The following is a 20,989-nucleotide window of genomic DNA, read 5'->3' on the forward strand; positions in this document are numbered from 1 at the left end:
AGTGACAAATGCACTCACATATTTTTGCACACACACGCACGAGGGCAACACCAACAAATCATCACGAACGTTATAGGAGGAATAGAGCTGAGCTTTTATGTAATCAAATGTATTTTCACACGCTCAGCTTTGGGGTTATTCAATTATTTAACCTGATGTAAGCATATTAAACACCTCACGATTTAAAAACAGCTTCTTTCAAGCAAGGTCAGGAGATACTGAGTATAGAACAATTATCTCTGTCCCTACTTCCCAGGAGTAGTAAAAGGAAAATGCCTGACAACCATCAGACCAGCACAGTGCAAACTACTCCACAGAGAGGAGCATCAGGGGAATACCTGGGATACCTGACAGAAGATAAATAAAGTCAGCAGAGGCCATGCAAGGGAGAAGAAAAACAAGACAGAAAGGAAATGCACCCTCTTTGTCTCATCTCACACAGAATTCGTCTGAAAGGAAGAAAATGTGTTTTTCTGTAGTGTTATCCTCTCATTTTTTTTCCTCGTCTTAATATCCCTTGTGGCCTCTCTGACAGAACCACAGAGAGAATCATCAGAGCATGTTATTTGAACTGTAATGACTATATGACTGGTATCACAAGCAGAACTAGCATAGAAATATTTATATGAAAAGTTGCATCTTGTGTAAAATCTAACGTGCATTGAATGACCAGAGCCAAATCGTGTCTTTGACACCGCTCTCCACATGCACACACGCTGATGTTTATGGAATAATAGCTCCACTAGTTTCTTGTACACACACACCAACGCATGTCCCCTGCAACCATCTCACATTCACACTGGATACATGCACACACTCGCACACACACAAAGGTTTATACCCCAAACAAAGAGGTGGAGCAGGCGCTACTTATTCAGGTGAAAAAGAAAAGATATACTTTTAACCAGCCAGTCCTGTGGAACATTCACACACTCCTCAGCTCCTGCGTCCATCAGCTCAGGTAAGGACAGGTGCATGTATGGTGGAGTGCAAGGCACGGGTGGATCAGAATTTGGGGCCAAGGTCACCTTAAGTGTAAAAATGAGAATGTCTTATCTTACAGTGAGAGGACAGTGTATTGGTCAGAAGGACAAATGAGAGGTTAGGGTCATTTTTCTTTATTTCTTTAAATATAGATTTTCATAATATGCCTGTTGTGATAAATTACGATTGAAGTTTCACACATAACATTTAATTAGTTAATGTTTTCCTCTGTGTGTTCAGGCCATGATGGGCCTCGGTTTGTAATTCATGGCATTCTTTATAGATGCAACGGGTCACATAATTATGCTTGCACTGATTAATGTTTAGTCTTGCATTTTGCAATATTTATTATCCTACTTTTTTGAGTTGAGCATTCAATGAACATTGGATGTGCTCTGAGATGTACTCGTTTTGACTCTGGTCAATAATATCCTGTCAATTGGCCAGAAAATTATTTTCACATTTAAATCACCTTTAACCAAAATAGAGAATCCATTCTGTTCAATCCTGTTTGTTTCTGTTTCATCATCTGGGGAGCGAGAGACATTTTGAGATTTGGAATATGAAAGACAAAGGCCTGACCTTGACTAATGTCATGCTAATTGGGAGCTAGAACCATGTGACAAAGGTCATGATGGAAGTAAAACAGAAGACATGATCACACGTTTCTGTATCATCTTTGTTTTTAGGTGATGTCCACATCAAGAAGAATCCAGTGTACAGTGTAAACTGACAAGATATAAATACAGTGTTTGCTCTTCCACTTGTTTTATCTATTGCTTAGCTTCACTGTTTTTGCATGTTTTAATAACAGGTATGAGTGTTTAATTGAAAAAAACTGTCAATTGAAAAACTAGTTTGAAGAAAAACTCATTTACAAAAAGTTATGAATGTAAACTCCATTGAGATTCAAGGTCGTCCAAGGTCAGTCAGAGGTGACAGTACCTCACAGAATCCTGTGTAATCATATGACATTCTTTATGTTTGAAGTTATAGTTCTTTTTTAGGCATGCAATTAGTCCTATTACTATACAATAGCTCTTTAAAAATGTATATTATAAAACTGTAAAACTGTCAGTAACTATACTGGAACCATATGTTAAATAATATACTATAAGAAGTCAGTCTAAAAAATACATTTCTCTTGAAAAGTTAAAACTGATAGGAAGAAAAACGTTAAGACGCTTCAGATACTGTGAAGCACATGACAGTGTTTGGCCAGATACAGTGAGGTTTTTTTGTGGTTTGAGTGGAGGTTGAACGAAAGTTGTCTGCAGACCTGCTGTGTTTCCCCCCCGAGACAAAAAATGATCCAATGTTTACTCTCCAAACACCCAGAATGCATCCCTGCCGACGAAACACTGACCTTTCACACCACAAGGACGCCCTTCCTGGGGAGAGAGAGAAGCTTGTGCTGTGTTGCTCGCATGCATGTGATGGGGGGGGAAAGATCATGCTTTGCTTTTCCATTGTTCCTGTTATTCTCTCTCACAGTCTCCTTCTCTTTCTGTCTTCACTTCTTTCTCTGTCTGACTCATAGTTGTGTTGAAGATGGGTCAACTCGATCTTGTGGCTGTAATGGCAGGTAAATAAAATATAAAAGACCTTTGACATGTTTTACAGTCTCAAGGTCGTGGATCATTGTGATTTCTCTGGGAGACAATGCTCACTTGTCAGTTGCAGGAACATTTTAAAAACACTAAAAGTCATACTCTTAAAAATGCAGCAGCTGGAAATTGTTTGGAAGTTGAAGAATGTGACTGTGAAATTTTGACTCACATTTTTAACACATTACTGTAAAGCATGAACTTTAAAGGGCATCAAAGCAGCTCATACACGCCTACTGAACTCTTTTTTTACAAACATAAAAAATTACAAAACTCTGCCTCTGACATTAAAGATTTTTTTTTTAATCCTTTTTGGAAAAAGACGAGCTTCTAAAGTTTCACCTGAAAGTGCTGACTGTGAGGCGACTGATTCAAGGCCTTGACTGTACACAAACAACTCCCACCCACTCAAACAAATTAACATTTTATTTGTCTGGCTCTCTTGCAGTGCTTTTCACCCTTTTCGTGGAAACTGAAGCAAGTAAGGCCAAAACTCTGCTCTGCCCTTATCTTGTTAGTTGTGAAACTGGTTTATGAAGACGTTTGAACTTCTTTTGTCTCCACAAAAAAACTGCTACACCGGTGAAGGTCAGATTTATGAGACAGATGCTTTAAAAAAGACAAGATGTAACCCAGTAACAAGGACCAATGTGTTGTTCGGCCACAATTTATATCAACGCTAGCTCTTTTTAATACATGCTGTCAATAATATTTCTTTTTCTTATTTTTTCCTACTTCTTCTTGTGTTTGCAGGTCCATTTGTTTACAGTAAGTATCAAAACCTTTATCTCCCAGTTCTTATGATCTACAATATAATCTCCTGTCTCACTCATTTGTAGAAGTGCAGAATTTATATAGATTACTAATGTTAAGATACAGTGTTTTAGTAGTTTTAGTTTTGTGTTCTAGTTTTTATTTGTCATCTTCGTGAAGCTGTTTTGAAAGATTCTATAGTATCTTTGTATACAAATGAAATTATTTTTATAATCATATATTAACCAGGACCCTTTTAATCTCTAACATTTATTTTCCAACAGACTATGATAGGCTACGAATTGGAGGCTTAGTCATTGCCTTTTTGTTGGTGATGGGAGGACTCAGCGTTTTACTCTGTAAGTGCTGAACACAGGTTAATTAATCATCTATAATCTGTGAAACAAGTAGTAAAAGAGATAAAGTGTGTTGAAGTGTAACCCCAGTAACACATCCTGATTTGTCTCCACAGATAACAGATGCTCCAGAAAGGAAAAGTAAGTCATTATTTCCTTTTTAACCTCACTGCTAATTCTGTGTGTGCCTGAAATTCCCAATGTGGCTCGATCCCCACTTCAACGTCTCACAAACTACCATGCAAATCCTGCCCCTCTCTTTTGTCTCACCTTGTAGAAAAGCAGAGGATGACAACAGTGAAATCTGATACCCACACCTGACAAACCGGTTTCACCCTGGGAGAACAAAGTGGACAGACAGGGGTGGAGAGATCTGGTGTGTGTGTGTGTGTGTGTGTGTAATGAGGGGGGTGGTTTGGTGGAAACACACAAGCTCAGATGATTCTTGTACAGACCTGTTAAAGGAAAAACCGTTCATCTATAATTGAAAAATACAAACCGAGGTGCTGCTGATTTTGACAAGGGTGGGAACGCAGCCTCATAGATTGATGTGATGATGTCATAAGTGAAAAGATTAATGAAGCCCCCCCCCATGATTTCTTCATTTCTATCTGTACTGATGTGTAAATCATATATATTCACAAAGACCTTTATTCCTAGAAACAAACCTGCATGTCTCATGTGTGCTGCTTAGTTGAGTCACATAATGCTGCATATATCTTCTGAAATTGTGGGAAATAAAAACATAACCTTATGTTTAGTCATTGTTCACTGCATGTTTGCTGCATGATAAACTATAGAGTTATATTATCCAACATTTCCTCATTGAAAGAAAAAGAAAACAAAAACTTTAATTTAATTACAATATAATAAATGTCGCATTAAATCACAACTGTGGTATTTCGGTGTTCTTTTTTCGGCTTTGTCAGGGCTGGATCCAGGGGTGGGGCCAAGGGGGTACTGGGCCCCGCTGAAATCCCTTGATAAGTCCCTTTCCTGTCAGGAGTCTTACAATACGTACAACAAATATGATCGCTTGTTATTGTCTTATTATTCAAAGCTTTTTTGAAGTACACAATAGCTGTGTCTCAAATCAGGGGCTGCATCCCTCAGAGGACAGCAAATGCTGAAATAAAACGAGAAGTCCTGGTCTTCAGACGATTTCAATAATGGGTATCACCAGCTCGTCCGCTCCTGATTACTGTTACCTAGTGGCAGAGCTGATGTTTGCGACGACAAGAACGTTTTTTGTTTGTTTTTTTTAACATGTGTCCCGTTAGCTATTTTGGTTGAGTTAAAGTGTTTTACTCAAGCATGGGTCGTCTCGTCAAAACAGTTTGTCACTGAAGCGTAATGAATCCTGGGATAGGTTGGGCCAGGACAGATCCACACGTTGGAGCCTTTGTGTCTCGGGGATGGAAGGACATGCTTGCTGCATTTGTCAGGCATGCCCCGCTGTGACCCAATCGTCAAGCTCCATAACTTTGCTCAAAGCCCTAACAGCGAACAAGGAACGACTTATGTGCACCTTTCTGAACCAGGAATCGTGCATGGATGTCGAATATATAATTTGCGTCTCTGTGTAACACTGTGGGCCTGGGTTTGGAAAATTCCAAGATCTGCCACTGAGCTCTGTTAGCAGCAGATAAACTGGTTTGAACCTCTGTCCTTTCTGACTTTTGTTTTCCTTGGAGCAGCACTGATCTCCTAAAGTTTCCCCATCACAGTATGTGCTGTGCATTACAGTGTCACAGGCCTATAATGAAACGACCCCTCTCCATCTGTTGAGTGCACATCACCATCAGAGTGGAGCTCGAGCAGCTCAGCTCTGCAAACTTCCTCGTCTTCGTTCTCCACAAGCAAACATTAATGGTTCCCTCCCTCTTCCTCTCAGTGCTGACTCTAGATCAGCCTCCACGCCCCTCTCCTCTGCAGCTGCCGGGCTCACAGCTCAACACGCCGACCCCGGATCAGGATCCACCCTCCTAAACTCCCCCTCTTTTGTCTCTGACACAGAGAACAGACCAACCTGTTGCGTGTGTCAGGAGGACAGACAGGGTGTTGGCGCACACTGAAGCTCTCTGCTCCGTCCCTCGCATCCGTCTCACTGGAGAAATTTCCTCGTTTGATTTGCAGCTCGAACCTCAAGTAAAAGGTGAGTGTTGGCCGATGGAACCAGCTCGTTTTTCACAGCTCGCTCCCACTGTTTCAATGGAAGACATTTCCTAACTTTTCAATACACTGGTGCGCATCTTTTCTCCCTTTTTTTTTTTTAGCCAGCTGACGCACACTTTAGCAGCGCTAGCCTGTTATCTAACAGCAGCTAGTGCTGTCTGAACGGACAACTGTTGATAAATCAATGTGCTTCAAACGCACAGGGTCACAAAGTGACTTTAACACGGAATGATTAAATGTAAAAGTGAGAAAAGTTTTTAGAGTCGTTCAGAAGCTGAAGGGCAGCGCATGTTTTAATGTGAGGTAGTCACGACCCGTCTCCTCAAGCCGACCTGTGCCAGCACCGGGGCACGGCACGCGCCCTGGGACCAACGTCCCGGGATAATAGAGTCCCGCTGCACGCGCTTTAATGACGCACTGTTTGTGTTAAAATAAAGAGAAACATCTGCTTCCGGTTTCACTGTGTTTGTGCCTTTGATCGTTTTTAAACTCACCAGAGGAGAGAAATTAAAAAAACACGTGTTGGTGCTGAACATTAAGATCTGGCAATGTATAGGAATATTAGAGTGAGTGGAGGTGAAACTATCATGGGTCGAATTTTACTATTGAATACCAATGAGGAGCTGTTGTGGAAATGTTTTAACAAATTGTCAAACTGTGTGTGTGTGTGTGTGTGTGTGTGTGTGTGTGTGTGTGTGTGTGTGTGTGTGAAAAGGCCAGCTGATAAGGGCAGTGGTCATATCAGTTTGCTACTATGTGGCACAAGGACAGATTGGGACAAGGACAGATACAGGAGCTATGTGTTATAGAACTGTTAAGTCTAGAGGACAGCATCGTATTGGTGTCAGATACCATTTTTTCCTTAACCTATACCGACTCCAATACCTGGACATACCGATTGCTAATTTTATAACACTGCATTTAAACATATATAACATATTTTAACAGCTGTATGCTACTCACCCTTTGAAAAACATAATAACTGTGTGTTTTAATATAACTCTTACATACAGAGATTTTTTTTTTTAATAAATAGAATAAATCTAGCATTAAACAACATCGATCTTAACAAGGTTGTTGGTTATGTTTCTTGCTTTGCGTCGTCTGAATGTAGTTTCCAAAGTTTGCTGGTTCTTGTTATTCAATTGCAATGAGATTTCTGGTGTTGTATTTTGCAACACTAGTGCTATGATTGGAAGTATTTGCTACGCATCACATTGTTCTAGCGTAAAATGTTGCCAAATTGCTGTCAACACTACTGGAAACCCCTCCTTCTTCACGGCTCTGAAAACAGTACTCACCAGTGGCAGTACAGTGCAGCAGTGCTTAGCAGTTTTATCTGGGTGAAACTAATGATGTAAAGTTTCAGTACTAGTAGAGGTATCAGAACATCTCTAGTATTGGTTACTGGTTGTATTAACTCATTGTTTTCAGTTTGCTAATGGTCGCATTAAAAACAAGTTGAATTGCAAAGGTATAATACAATTGTCTTCACATTTAAAGAGTTGTGTCTGTGAGAAATTATACTTGTTACATGATTGAAACATTTATTTGGTGATCAAGCAATCTGTCAGTATATATTTGGGCCAAGAGACTGTTAGAAGACAGGGATACACGTTGAAATTTCTCTTCCTCTCTTGAAAAATACAACTGCATGTGAAAAGAGACAGAGAGATGAGTAAGGTCACAGGGTGACATACAGAGGTGGAGACAGGTTGAGCTGTAGACATAGTTATATGTCCTTTCTCAAATGAGACAGACTTAGCTCGCTGTCATTGTCTCACATGAGCACCGATCTTAAAAAAGAAAAGGAGAGCAAGCTAGGTACAGGGAGAGAGAGGTGGGAAACACTTCCTCCTCACCTTTCCTCACATCACTTTGGTGCCTCACAAACACAAATTTAGAAACCTCAACAAGGAGACATTGATTTTATCGCGAGGGATGTGACTGTGACCTTCAGTTCATTCCCTATGTAACCACAAGCTTTACGGCTCCAGCTGAGCAGAGCCGCAGATGATCTTTTCTGATTTGAAAAGTTTATTTTAGCAATATTACAATAGTTTGATACCAAAAAATTTAACATGCCCCAGGCAGAGTTTTATCAAAATGTGATAAAATGTTTCTCAGAGTCATTGTCAGTTAGTTAATAGATATGTGGAGGTAAAGATGAGATGAATGATGGAAATATGCTCCATCGTTTCATCCACTGATCAGGACTGCAGAGTGAGGAGCATGAGGTCTGTTGCTAGCAGCTCTGCTAGCCTGGTTACCATGCGTGACTCATTGCTCTTGTATGCTCCACTCCTCTTTCCCAACCGCACTCTCCCTCGTCTTCCTACCTTCCTCTCTCATTCACTTAGCCTTCTAATCGCCCTCCACGTTCACTCTCACTCTTCCTCACTCGTTTTTTTCCGACTTGATAACCTGTTTGTTCTTCCCTTTCTATATCTCCATCCATTTTCCCCTTTTCTTCAGCAGTGCACCGCTTCCACTGATTCCCCAGCCCCTGTCTGTTACTTCTTTCCTATCTTTCCCGTTTATTTGTACTTTTACATGTTGATGCACTTAAGTTGCATCTGTTGAATTTCGTCTTTGGTCTGAGCTGTTAGCACCCACCTCCACAGTTGCTCAGCAACAGAAAATACATCTTCTCTTTTTAATAGTTCCAGAATTTGAGGTCATGTGCTTCATCAGTCACATTTCTGGCCTTTCAACCACTGAGAAACACTTTGTACTGGAGTCGTAGGAAGGACAAATTCACAAGAAACTTCAAGTGTGTCTCAGCCAAGATATAAAGTAGCATAGTGTGTGTGTGTGTGTGTGTGTGTGTGTGTGTGCGTGCGTGCGTGCGCGCGCGTGTGCGTGCGTGCGTGTTTGTCGTAAAGGATGTGGAATCCAGTGCTGCTAATTTAGGAATAAATAATGCCACTGAGAACAGGCAGCTGTCTTTGTAGTGCAGTACAGGAACGTGCGCAGACACACACACACACACACACAAACACCCACACACTGGGGTCCAGCTCTCAAAGGGCTAGGTGTGGTGAATGTTGAAGGACAAAAAGGGAGAAAAAGGGACTCAGTCACACTGTGCACACCACTCCACGTCCGTATGTATGTTGTCACCTAACTTAGTCACAAGAAGGAAGTAGTCAACACGTCTCATATTCAAAGCCTACTGGTGGCCTTCCTCTTTATGTCTGTGTCCCTCAGTGTGTGTAGATATCTATGCTCCAACAATGAGTTTTGCTCTGCTAGCTGCAGGTCCTAGGCCCCATCCACGCTAATAAGTTTTAGTTTTAAAATGCATCACTGTTTCTGGGTTATGTTTGGTGATCACACTTTTTGAGCACTTAAAACTGAGAAGCAGGGAAAAGACAGTCAGAAACTGAGAGGATATGAAAACAGTGACGCAGTCCCCTGCATTCAGTCACTCACTGTGTCTTATTAGACACAATTTCATGACCAGTGGTGAAACCCAATCATTACTAACCATGCTCTTACTTTTCACCATTGATGTTTCTCATTCGTAGTATTTTCCGCCACTAAGCAACCAGCTGCAGAGTCAGCTGACAGTCTGCTTCCTGTTTACACTGGCAGGCACATGCCTTGTGTATGTCAATGGTCATGTGTTATATATTTCAGTCCTGCTACAGAGCTTTAACGCTTGTTTGGTCGGATTGTTGTAGTTTTAAAACACCATTTTAAACTATAATGCATTAGGTTTAGGTCTATAAACAGGGTTGTTTGTGGGTGGGTGGGTTGGTTGGTCTATTTGTTCATTTAGTCGTCATATCTCCAACAACTTTTCTCTAGATTGTTATAAACTGACTAACAGGTCAACAGAGGACCACACCCTAATGTATTCAGTAACTATTCCTTTGGTGGCAAAAACAGAAAAAAGCAGTCACTTGTTCATTGGTAATAAAAATATATTATTGCCAGCAGCCATGAAATTTACAGAGCACATTCATTGTGCCCAGATCATTTAGTCTTTCGATTGTCATGCAGACAGTTTCAGTCACAGCATAAAAAAATATATAATTCAGAAAATCAACAACAGTATTACGCAATCCCACAATTGTTTTTAATTGCTTTTTTAATATTGCGGGATAGGGAGTTTTTATTTTCTGTCAGTTTGATGCAGAAAGATTCAGACATATTTAGGACCTTGGCTGAGGTATGAGAGCCATTCTCGTAGGTGTTGATTTGTCTTTATGGAGGCTGCAGTTTATGTTGCCGGGGAAGTGTTTCTATTATTTTGTCCACCATGCCGGACTGACGCTGCTGCATTTAAGAATTTACCCTGCTATTTATTGTGTAACCTCATGGGTAAATAAGAGGAGAGAAGAAAAGTGGCAAGGAAAAGAGAGGATGATAGTGTATGAGCGTGAGACGGGCATCAAGCCCAGAAAGCCTGTGCTCCAGGGAGTTTGGAAAGGGAGGGAAATGGCAAAGAGGGACAGCAGTGGGGAGCGGGTGAGGGAGCAAGGACGTGCACAAGTGTGTTGGAAAAGGGAAGTGGTAGAGGAGAGGCTTAAAGAGGTTGGACAGAATTGGTGATGAGCAGTAGCTTGACAAAATCAGAAGAGCAGTGTGAACCATTGGATTCAAACAAACGGGCGATTCTTAAATCGCTTAAGAGGAAAGGAGTGTCAGTCATAGAGAGAGAGAAAATGAAAGTGAAAGAAGTGGGTGTGTAGAGAAAAAAGCAGAGGGTATGTAGAGAGCAAGTGACAAAAAAGTGGGAAAACAACCCTAAAGACAGAAAGAAGAGAGATGCAGTGAAAGCTGAAGACAATAAAATACAAGGGACAGTTGGAGACAGGCAGAGAAGCATGACAGAGGCAGAACAGAACAGTCTTTATCTCAGGATCAGGCAGCGACAGAGAAGTGGCTCTACAGGGAAGTTAAGATCAGGGGAAAAGAAAACTCTCAGTTTCATAACACTCTCTTAAATACCAGCTTGTTTTATACAAGTTTTATATTGCATGGAACTGTTGTTTCATTAAAGCAGAAACAACTATTAATCAGTCAACTGAAAGAAAAGAAATCAGCAACTGTGTTGACAATCTATATATTTCATGTAACAATACCCATAATTTACTGGTTCTAGCTTCTCTCATGTTGTTTTATACATTTGTATGTTAATTATATTTTAGTTTTCAATTTTTAATGAGTAATGAGTAAATCCAGTCATGTGAATATTTTCCCTAAGGCTCTGGAAAATTAGGATCGGCCTTTTTCACATGCATCTCAAATTTCACAATGAATCAACACGAGATAAAATGTCTTTAGTTGCAGGCCTTCACTACATCACAAATGTTTGATATGAAATGTTGTTCCAAAAACAAATCATCTCCCTGATTGATGAATGGGTTTATATTTTTTTACCTTTATTCCTCAGAAATAAGTCATATATTAAGATTAGAGACTGACCGATATGGATCAGCAGATACTCATAATATTATATCGTACATTTTTATAGTTTTTTTTAATATGTATATCATTTTATCTCCATGGCTTTGTCTTGTAATAAATCAATAGTTTTTTTCTAGATGTTGTTGTGAACACATCTGAGCAGAGAACCCCTGCTGCTTTGTGCATGTGTGAGAGGCAAACAGCAGGACATGTCTGAAAACCGCTATACAGTAAATGGTGATACAGATATTTCTGTGACAGGCTCATATCGGCCAATATCATCGGCCTACCAATTTACGGCCACTCTAAGCACTCAGCGTTACAGGCATATTTCATAAACTGTACTTTATCCACCTGGGTGCTGTGCTTTTGTCCATTTTACATTCCATGTTTCCATAAACACAATAAATGTTATCACACACCTCCAGAACTTGCATCCTAGCTCCACCTTGCACTAACATTTGCTTTAGAAAATGATCCTCAAATAAGAACAAGGAGGACCAGGCGCCACCTCTTTATAATCTATACTCAGTCCTCTGCTTCTCTCACCTTCCAACCTTTCAACAGTATCACCTTTACTTTGCCCTCTGTGTCTTCCTATCTTTCTTCCCATCTTTCTCTCTCCCATAACGGACTCTGCCCTCTCTCTCCTCATCCACGCTCTCCACTGTCTGTTTGTCTTTTTCCCGAGGTAAACTGTTCTCATATAGTTGTTGGCCTGTTTCCCAACCTCTACATTCCCTCTGCGTCGCCTTGGGTTGCTGTGGAACGGCACCAGAAGAAAAGCGCTCATTCTGCTCTTCTCCCTCTCAATTTCTGCCGAACTCTAAATACCAACAGCCAACGAAGAAGACATGTTGTTTACTCGCACCCTTCTTATTTTTTCTATCGCTCATACTCAAACGTCACTGTTGATTACCTTACCAGAAACCTTTTTCTGCATTGTTTATCTGTAAGATAAAAGTGTGCATATCAGCACATATTGACAAAAATATGCTGCTTTCAGATATGCACTGAAATCTAGAGATCTTCAGCATTTTCTCCGGAGAAGGTGTATGTTTGAGCGAGAATGTCCGAGTGAGAGCCTCCACATTTCCTGCAGGCTTTCCTACTCTTCTCCCTCTCAATTTCTGCCAAACTCTAAATACCAACAGCCAACGAGGAAGACATGTTGGTTTAATCACATCCTTCGTATTTTTTTAATCACTGAGCCTCAAAGGTCACTGTTGTTTTCCTTCCAGAAACTTAAAAATGCAAAATAAGTCAAAACTATGTAACATCTTCAACACTGTCTTTTGTTTTTATAGCTTAATTTATAGCACTTTCATAGCTTTACTTACAGATATGTCTCCACTTGTTGCACCTTCAGTTAATCTTACCCATGCCTGAGATAAACGATGAGAAAAGTTCCATTTACAGTTAAGACAAACTGAGAGATCGTAACGCTGTGTTTAACTAAAGCTTCAGCTGGAATTCACAAGGGTGGTTTGTTCTCCACTGTTGAGTAGCCTACTAAGAGTGGGAAATCACTGCTGTGTCAGGCAAGGTGTGTCTCCTCTCAGTGCTCCTCTGCTGCTGCTGCTGCTGCTTCAACATAGCCGCTACACTGTGGTGTGAAGCAGCTCAGAGTGTGGGATCTCATTGCAGGAAGTATACTTGTTCATTAAGGATGGCATAAAAGTGATTGCTGTTGTTTTACTGTCCTGAGTATAAACTGACCGGAGATCTATAGGGTTAGTCAGTTTTCAGTAATTATCAGGCATTAGAAAATAAAAATATCTCAGTTGTCTCCCAAAAGTCACACACATCTATACACTAATGAACTTTACAAATCAGATTAATAATACATTAGAGACCGGAATGGCTTTATAAGGGTGAATGGACTTTAATTATATTTCCATGGATTTTTTTTCTCAGCAAATGAAAGCTAAATATAAAAGTAAGAATCTGGGCATCCACACCCATGTGGTCACCTTCATGTTATAGAGTTTAAAAAACCCTTTGATAAAAATTGAAGACTTACTTTGAAATGAGAAAGAAGGTTGAAGCTTTTAGGCTTTTACATGTGAAGTGAAATACATTACCCAGAGAGCTTTAGCTTCTCGCGTTCAGGCTCCATTAGAGCACTTTGTACCCATCGACATCGGATCAAGTATCTCTGTGCGCGTGCGAGAGCGAGTCGGAGAGGCCATTTAATGCCAATGTAAATTCAATCAGATGTGCTGTGTGCTTCAGAGGGGATGGGCGTATGTGCTGTAAGAGTGATGAGTTCGTCTCTGTGTGTTTAAATCCTTTGAGTGCCCCTCAGAAAACACAGAAAGACTCAATCTTGCATCACAGCTCTGTTGACTTTGTTGGCCAGTCTCAGCCAGTTTGGAGTTCCGTTATAAGCTGTGTATCATGCACACACACACACACACACACATAAAATGTGATTATCATTGGAACAGGAGAAGATTTAATCTGCCCCATGATAGCACAACTCAAGCCTTATTGAAATAGCAAGCCACATCAGTAAGACATGCAGGTTTTAATACCATTACTTATTATGGTTGTTGCTACAGTAACCAAGAAGGCTCCATGAAATAGTCAGTGGCACATTTGTCTATCTGCCTTCTTAATTAATAATGACATTGTTGTTGATATCACTGTTTTTCTCTCTACAGGTAAACTGCCTCAATCTCCAAGATGTCAAAGATCTGTGCTTTGGTGTTGATGACACGTGAGTAAAAGTCTTCAAATGTTATCATTTTTCTCAGAAGAAAAAAGGCAGAATGTGAGTTAACGTCACTGTAAATGCCGGTTACTAAGTACAAAGGTTCTGTTTGCTACACTTCCACGTTATGAGGAAATTCTGCCTGAGGACCTGCTGTCGTCAGCACATTGTTAAAGTCCGGGTGAACCATGTGAGAATGCAGCAGAAAAATGTTCACAGTGAACAATTGGGCATGTTGACGATGTGTCTAACGTGCAACAGATGCAAAACTGGAAGAATAGAAATATATCAGGATGAAAAAAGGAGCCACAAAGGTAGAAGATGCTGACAAAGACCCCAACTTGGAAAGACAACAATATTTGAGAGCTTTTGATGATACAGGCCGACACCGGTGTAGGCGCTTTTCACAGCACTCATGCTCACCTCACAAACAGACAAAAACAGAAAGAAAAAAAATCCAATGTATGAAAAAGATCAATAAAATGCACAGTGAATGAAACATGTAGGTTGGTAAAATGGAAAACAATCAAACAGGTGAGTGAGGAGGAAGAGAGATGAAGCACACAGAGGTTTATATAAGATCTCCAAACATATGTTGATTTCCAGTGAACAAATCAGAGATGTGTGAGATTTTTAATAAATGACAGTTTTTATTCCTCTGTGATTCTATGTACCTGACATTTACTAGTTTACTGGTGTTTTCTGTGAGATGAAAGTTTGCTGAGAGCCGAGCTGCTGCACTGTCATTTAAATGAAAAGTGAATCTTTTTTTCATTTCAGTCTAACCATGATGACCTGCAGTTAACACAGCAGTTCCTCAGGATGTGTTTCATTATGGTAAAATGTGTGTGTTTTGTTTCTGACCTGTTTTACAGTTGTGTCCATGGTGTCAGCAGAAGAAGAGAACCGTACGTACATTGACTTTTCACTTTCTCGAATAATCTCAACTGTAATGATTTGAGCAGTATAGTTTATGTTCATTCAAAAATGCTTTTCTTCACATGTTTGTTTTAAGTTGAAATGTATTGACCTGATTTGCAGCTGTATTAATCATCACTGAGAGAATTAAACTAGCACATTGTGTACGTTCCTCTCACTTTATACTTTTGACTTTACCATGTCAATCTTCGATATGTGGATGAATCTGTATATCCTCATCACAGCAGATTTTCACTAATGCTTTACTTTTTTTCTCCCTACAGTGGAAGACAACCCATTTACTTTTGGTAATGCATTGTTTTTTTTGTCTTTGTTTTTTTTCCATTAATATCATTTTTAAGTTAATGCAAGATGATATCTGCCATCAGTGGTAATATTATAATTTTCTTGATGTCTTTTTAATCGTGAGGTTATTTTTTTAGTTTCTTTTTGTTCCTTGTCTAATGGTGATGATGTGTTTGTGCAGACTACCACAGACTGCGTGTTGGAGGCCTGATTCTAGCTGCCGTCCTCTGTCTCATTGGCATCACCATCCTGTTCAGTAAGATGCAGATTGCACACACACACACACACACACACTCAGGCCGGGTTTGGGCAAAAGTTTGAAATGTTTTTCAGGCTGGGCCAGGTTTGGGAAAGATATTTACCAGATGTTTTACTCTGCACTGTAATCAGGGAAAAGATTGGTTGGGCTCACACACATCCACAGACACACAAGTAATAAACAAACCTTGCCAAATAGCAAAAATGCACATAGATAATATAAAGAAAGTCAATGCTTCTTTTCTCTCATTGTAGGTGGCCACTGCAGATGCAAGTTCAACCAGGACAAGAGGTACAAATTTCATACATTTAGGCATGAAAAATAGTGAATGCATGAATAAATAAAACTGGTATGTATGACCAGGTTAGCACAGATGGTGTAGTTTTCATCAGCAAAATTGTACTAGATGAAATTCTCTCCTCTTACTCTCTCCGCTCTTCTTTTTGCAGGAGGAGGACAGGAAGCAATGCTCAGCAGATGCTCAATGACCAAGGTAGCAGATATTCTCCAAGCAGCAACCCCATATTTTACCTTAGTAACTGTTTTGGGTGTAGGACTTTATCCCCAGCCACACACTCACCCATGAAGATCATAGCTACATCCACACTAATTTATTTTTGCTTCTGTCGCCTGTTAGAGGCGTTTTCAACCACCCCACTCACTCACGCAAATCCAGTGTGGAAACCCTTACTGTGTTCACACATCGACTTTTTACGGAAATTATACTAGGAGCCCAGGTGGATAAAGTCAGCAGAAACCACAGAGGGTCTCCCTCAGACATTTCCAATCACACATGCACCTCCTCCGGAGAAAATACGCAGGGTCTGCAGAGTCCAGTTCATGTCTGAACGCAGCTTTAGACTCACGGATTCATTTATTAGATTTGGGTGGTCAAGATTCAAGATCAGGGAGACCCCAAAAATCTTGTTTTTGGCTTCTTGAACATGATATCTGTCTCTGGGGAATTTCATCAGATTGACAGTTGTCAGTTGGATTCAAATAATAACTGATTCGATTTCATTGTTGAAAGGTTAAAGGTCACGGTGACCTCATATTGGGAATGCACAGGCATAGAACTTCAGGCTGACAGTTCTAGTTGTAGTCAGTTTACTGCAAATGTCAAAAGAAAAGACAATCATCTGTAACCTGCTAAAACCCCAGAACATTTATTACCACACACTAGATGTTCTGAACAAATCCTTCCACCTCTTCCTTCATTTCTTTTTACACATTCACATGTAGAATTTTTCATTTTGAAACAGTCCCTGTTTACGTCCTCCTCAGGACTGTCGTTATATTTATACAATGTCCATCTGTTTCTCTGTTAACGGGCCGCACGTCACACACACACTGACTCCCATAGCGCTGGACTGAGATGCCATGGACCTCGCTGTTCAACAGGTGGTGGGACTCTGGGGGCCTGGCAGACGTAAGGGGGAGGGATGAGAAGGCGATGGTCGGTGTCAGAAACAACAGCCGTAAACAATGCCCTTGAGGGTTTGACAGTTACACTGAAATCCCCCACGTCTTTTGCTCCCAATTTCTAATGAAGACCTCTTTTATTCATTTGTTGCCTCTAGGCTCAAACTAATTTCACTCCTGAAGATAAGATGATGCTAGAGGCTACTGGCAAACTAAACCGGTTTGATTTAAACAGCTTCGATGCAGCTAAAATACACAGGTGGCCCGTATGGAAAAACAGTGTGTGTGCATTGTGTAAGCAACTCAGCAAGAGCCTACAGGGACATACTGCACACTTGTACACACACACACACACACATGAACACTCACGTTGTCCCTGTTTCCATCACATCACAGAATGACTGGTGTATTAATTATCTGGCTCTTTTTCCACACACAGAGGCTAAGATCCAAATGGCTACACTGAACTCTTTGCTATCATTAATATATGAATATAACTTGAATATATAGAAAAATACATATCCCAATTAATAAATAAACATTCCCACACACACACTTATACATATCTCATATTAATGATTTGTTCTTTAAATTCTAATCTGAAGGAAAGTAATGTTAAACAATTTACAGTAATATGTTCTATTTTATTATAACCTGGTGTATTATTCATTCATCCATCCATCCTTCCATTATCTTTACCACTTATCCCTCCAGGGGACATTGGGCGGTAGGCCAGGTACACCCTGGACCAGTTGTCATGGAATCACAGGGTCGACAAACAAGCGTGTACTCACACTACCACCTCCAGTCAATTTAGAGTCTATTAATTAACCTAATCCCATTCTGCATGTTTTTGGACTGTGGGAGGAAGCAGGAGCAAACCATGGAGACACAGGGAGAACATGGAAACTCTACCACCACACCGCTCTGGTGTAGAGTGTTTTTGATGATATTTTCTAGCAGAATTTTGATTAACTACATTGTTGAAACTCACTCTCCTGCCTCTGTCTGTCTGTCTGTCTTTCCAGCTCGTTCCTGTGACTGCTAGAGTTCGATCCGAACACACACTGACTTCCCAAACCTGCAACCAACAGATTACAAGGAGGAGGAGCTGCAGCGATTTTGTGTCCCCCCAATGAGAGGCTTCTCTTTGTTTTTTCATTTGTTTTTTTATTTAGACAGATCAACAGGAAGTAGTCTTGTGCGTAGCTGCTGTGAAGTGTGATGCTTTCTGCCTGATAAGCTACTGTCCTTACTGTGCAGCCTGCACCTCCACACAAACCCACACTCACACACACACACTCGGACACACTGTCACTGTCTTGTGTCTTCACACAAGAGTAAAACCAACTTATTACCAAAAAATAAGCAAACAAGTGTCTACATGCTGTAGGTCGTGTCTCACAGTACTTCTGTTGTCTGTAATGTGTGTGTATGGTAAACATTGATGTAGATATTAGTCGCTAATCGTGACCAAGCTAACCCACTGACCATTCTCTCATGTCATATATATATACAATACATGTGGCCACGATAGTTCAAGATAATCTGTGGAGTCTGATGTTTAGCTTTATGGAGGAGTGTAGTGGATTGCACTGTTCAGAGATACAGAAAGAATCTGTCATGTTTCTATAAAAGACCTGTTGGAACGACTGAGTGCTGAACGTTTCATTGAGTGTCCGTGTGTTTTGTGTTTCACTGGGAGCTCCTGAAATCCACTGGAGCTTCACTTTGTTGAATACTTTTAAGATAGTGTATAAATAATATACTTTTCAAGATCATTTTTGAGGGAATCCAGGCTATATTCAGTCTATACATCATAACTGGACTCTGACGTACTACTACAAGTTGTCAGCACCACAGTAAACCAGCCTGTTTGAACTATGAAGTCGTAATGGTGAACTAAATGTTGAACTACTGAAAGTAGAGCCTGATCAATTCACAAACATAGTGTGGCATTCGACCACGCCACGGGGTTCCCCTCACGACAGCCAGAGACAAACCAGTCCAACCATTCCGTGCTCTTCAACATCTTTTATTAACATGAAACTGAACCTTATACAACATGGAACTTAAATGGTCCAGCACTTTCTGCTGGACCATTAGCTTCACTCTCTTTCCCAGTGTGTGTCCTGAGCGTCTTTCAGTGTCCTGTGCGTTCCGTGCGTTCTCCCGAGGCAGCTCTGCTGCCTCCTTTTAAAGTCTGAGGATCAATCAGCTAACAGCTCTCACCTGTGCTGATTGATCCTCTGTGGTGCAGGTGAAGGTGCTCTCTCCGCCCCTTCACCTCCACACATAGGTATCAGCATAAATGTCTGCCAGTAGGAAAACTTTTACTTTAAAGAACATAAAATGCAGTATTGATGCTAAGCTCTATAGACACAGGTGGTTGTATTTGTGTCTTTTTTTATTGGTAGTTATGATAAGGTTTATGTTCAAATTGAAATATATCAAGCCTCATTTACATTTCTTTGTCATAAAATAAAATAAAGGTAGATCAACTATCTTGAACCCACACTGGATACATGCACTTGGTAGGAGTTAAAGGTTCAGTGTGCTTTAGGTGAAAGGGTTTTTTGGCAGAAATTGAATATAAAATAACCCTAGTGTTGTTTTCACTGGTGTGTTTCATCTAAATTGTATGAATTCTTTACCAAAGAATGGGCTCTTTATATCTAAAAACTTTATATTTACATGGAGGGGGGTCCTCTCTGTGGAGGCTGCCATGTTTTTTTCTGTCGTCCAAACTGGACAAACTAAAACCTTTTCAGTTGTCATGACAACTGAAGTTCACCACAGGTTCTCCTTCATGTTGGGAAGGAGAGGGTGAGAAAAGGAGTATCCAGCTGCAACATGCAACTTCACCTCTAGATGTCGCTAAGTTCTACACACTGCAGAACACCTTATAGAATGAAATAGGCAATAAAATAAAAGATTAATTAAATAAAAATACAGAATATGTACTGAATAATCGCCTCACTCACTACAGACAGAAATATTTAAAGGGACATGGATGTATATAATATATACTACCATTCAGTATCTTCATCAGTGTGTGAGAATAACATCTTAAAAACCATTGCCAATTGCCATGAGCCAATATACCGGTATAGCCCATTTAAACACATTTAACTGAACAAAGCTGTGTAAATAATTGATATAAATCAACAGACCAATATAAATGACATAAATATAAAATTGTAATATAACTTTGATGGATTAATATTGAGCTGTTCAGAATTCTTGAAAAGTTCAAATGGTGCAGGTGATGCATGGAAAGGACAGTTTGATGATAAATAAGTGACAGGCAGTGAAGATGGCGGCAATACATGAGGATGAGCTTTGCTGGAATCAGGTGACGCTGAGGAAGAGAAATATAAATACAATAAAACATACATAACATTTTTTTCACAAACATTAAAACACTAAGACAAGAACACAACATTTTGTGTGGAGGTCGTGTACATGTACAAGAACTCCTGATATCTTTTTTTATCTTGTGCACACAAATTATTAAGATCTTGCTCTCGTGACATAAATTAGATGTGCACTCTGAATCAATTTCTGAGTATAAAGACATGACTGGTCGATGCTTTGAAGACAACACTGCATTTATAGCTTTTAAGAGTTTGTTCATTTCTCAAGTATGATTCAAACAGTCCTTCCATCAGCTGAGCCTGTTTCTCTTCAGTATCTGCAGCAAATGATTCCCGACAACCCTGTGTCTCTGTTCGAGAGCAACAAAAATTCTATTGTGTGACATAAATCTTGATTAGCCGAGTTTTCTCCTTGCTCTGGTACAAGTCTGGTGGCTGTGAGCATCTGAGAGATTAAAACAACACAAACATCTTAGAATAAATATCTAATATAATAACTTGTGGCCACAGGATTAAAAAAATACAATCTTCTGGGATATGTGAGATATGTGAGAGCTGTTTGGGTTTAGAAATGCTCTGGCTCCATCTAGTGAGCACTGATGTTATCATACTAATCCGTCCACATGTGTCCTTGATGTCTCTGTAAACGCTGCAGTGCATCTGTGGAGGGTGAGCTCTTGTGTGAGTGGATGTGATCC

The 20,989-nt window shown here is 40.2% G+C and overlaps 1 protein-coding gene across 1 annotated transcript; it reads left to right on the forward strand.

Moving 5' to 3' along the window:
* The first annotated feature begins 5,618 nt into the window (after positions 1-5,618).
* LOC109631936 (FXYD domain-containing ion transport regulator 3-like) lies at positions 5,619-18,563 on the forward strand. Its single transcript, XM_020091010.2, has 8 exons — positions 5,619-5,855; positions 13,960-14,015; positions 14,885-14,917; positions 15,212-15,235; positions 15,415-15,489; positions 15,747-15,783; positions 15,942-15,985; positions 17,943-18,563. The coding sequence occupies exons 2-8, from the start codon at positions 13,982-13,984 to the stop codon at positions 17,960-17,962; spliced, it is 267 nt and encodes an 88-aa protein (XP_019946569.1). The 5' UTR covers positions 5,619-5,855; positions 13,960-13,981; the 3' UTR covers positions 17,963-18,563.
* Positions 18,564-20,989: the final 2,426 nt, after the last annotated feature.

This window comes from Paralichthys olivaceus, chromosome 13 (assembly GCF_024713975.1).
Source record: "Paralichthys olivaceus isolate ysfri-2021 chromosome 13, ASM2471397v2, whole genome shotgun sequence".
Taxonomy (NCBI): Eukaryota; Metazoa; Chordata; class Actinopteri; order Pleuronectiformes; family Paralichthyidae; genus Paralichthys; species Paralichthys olivaceus.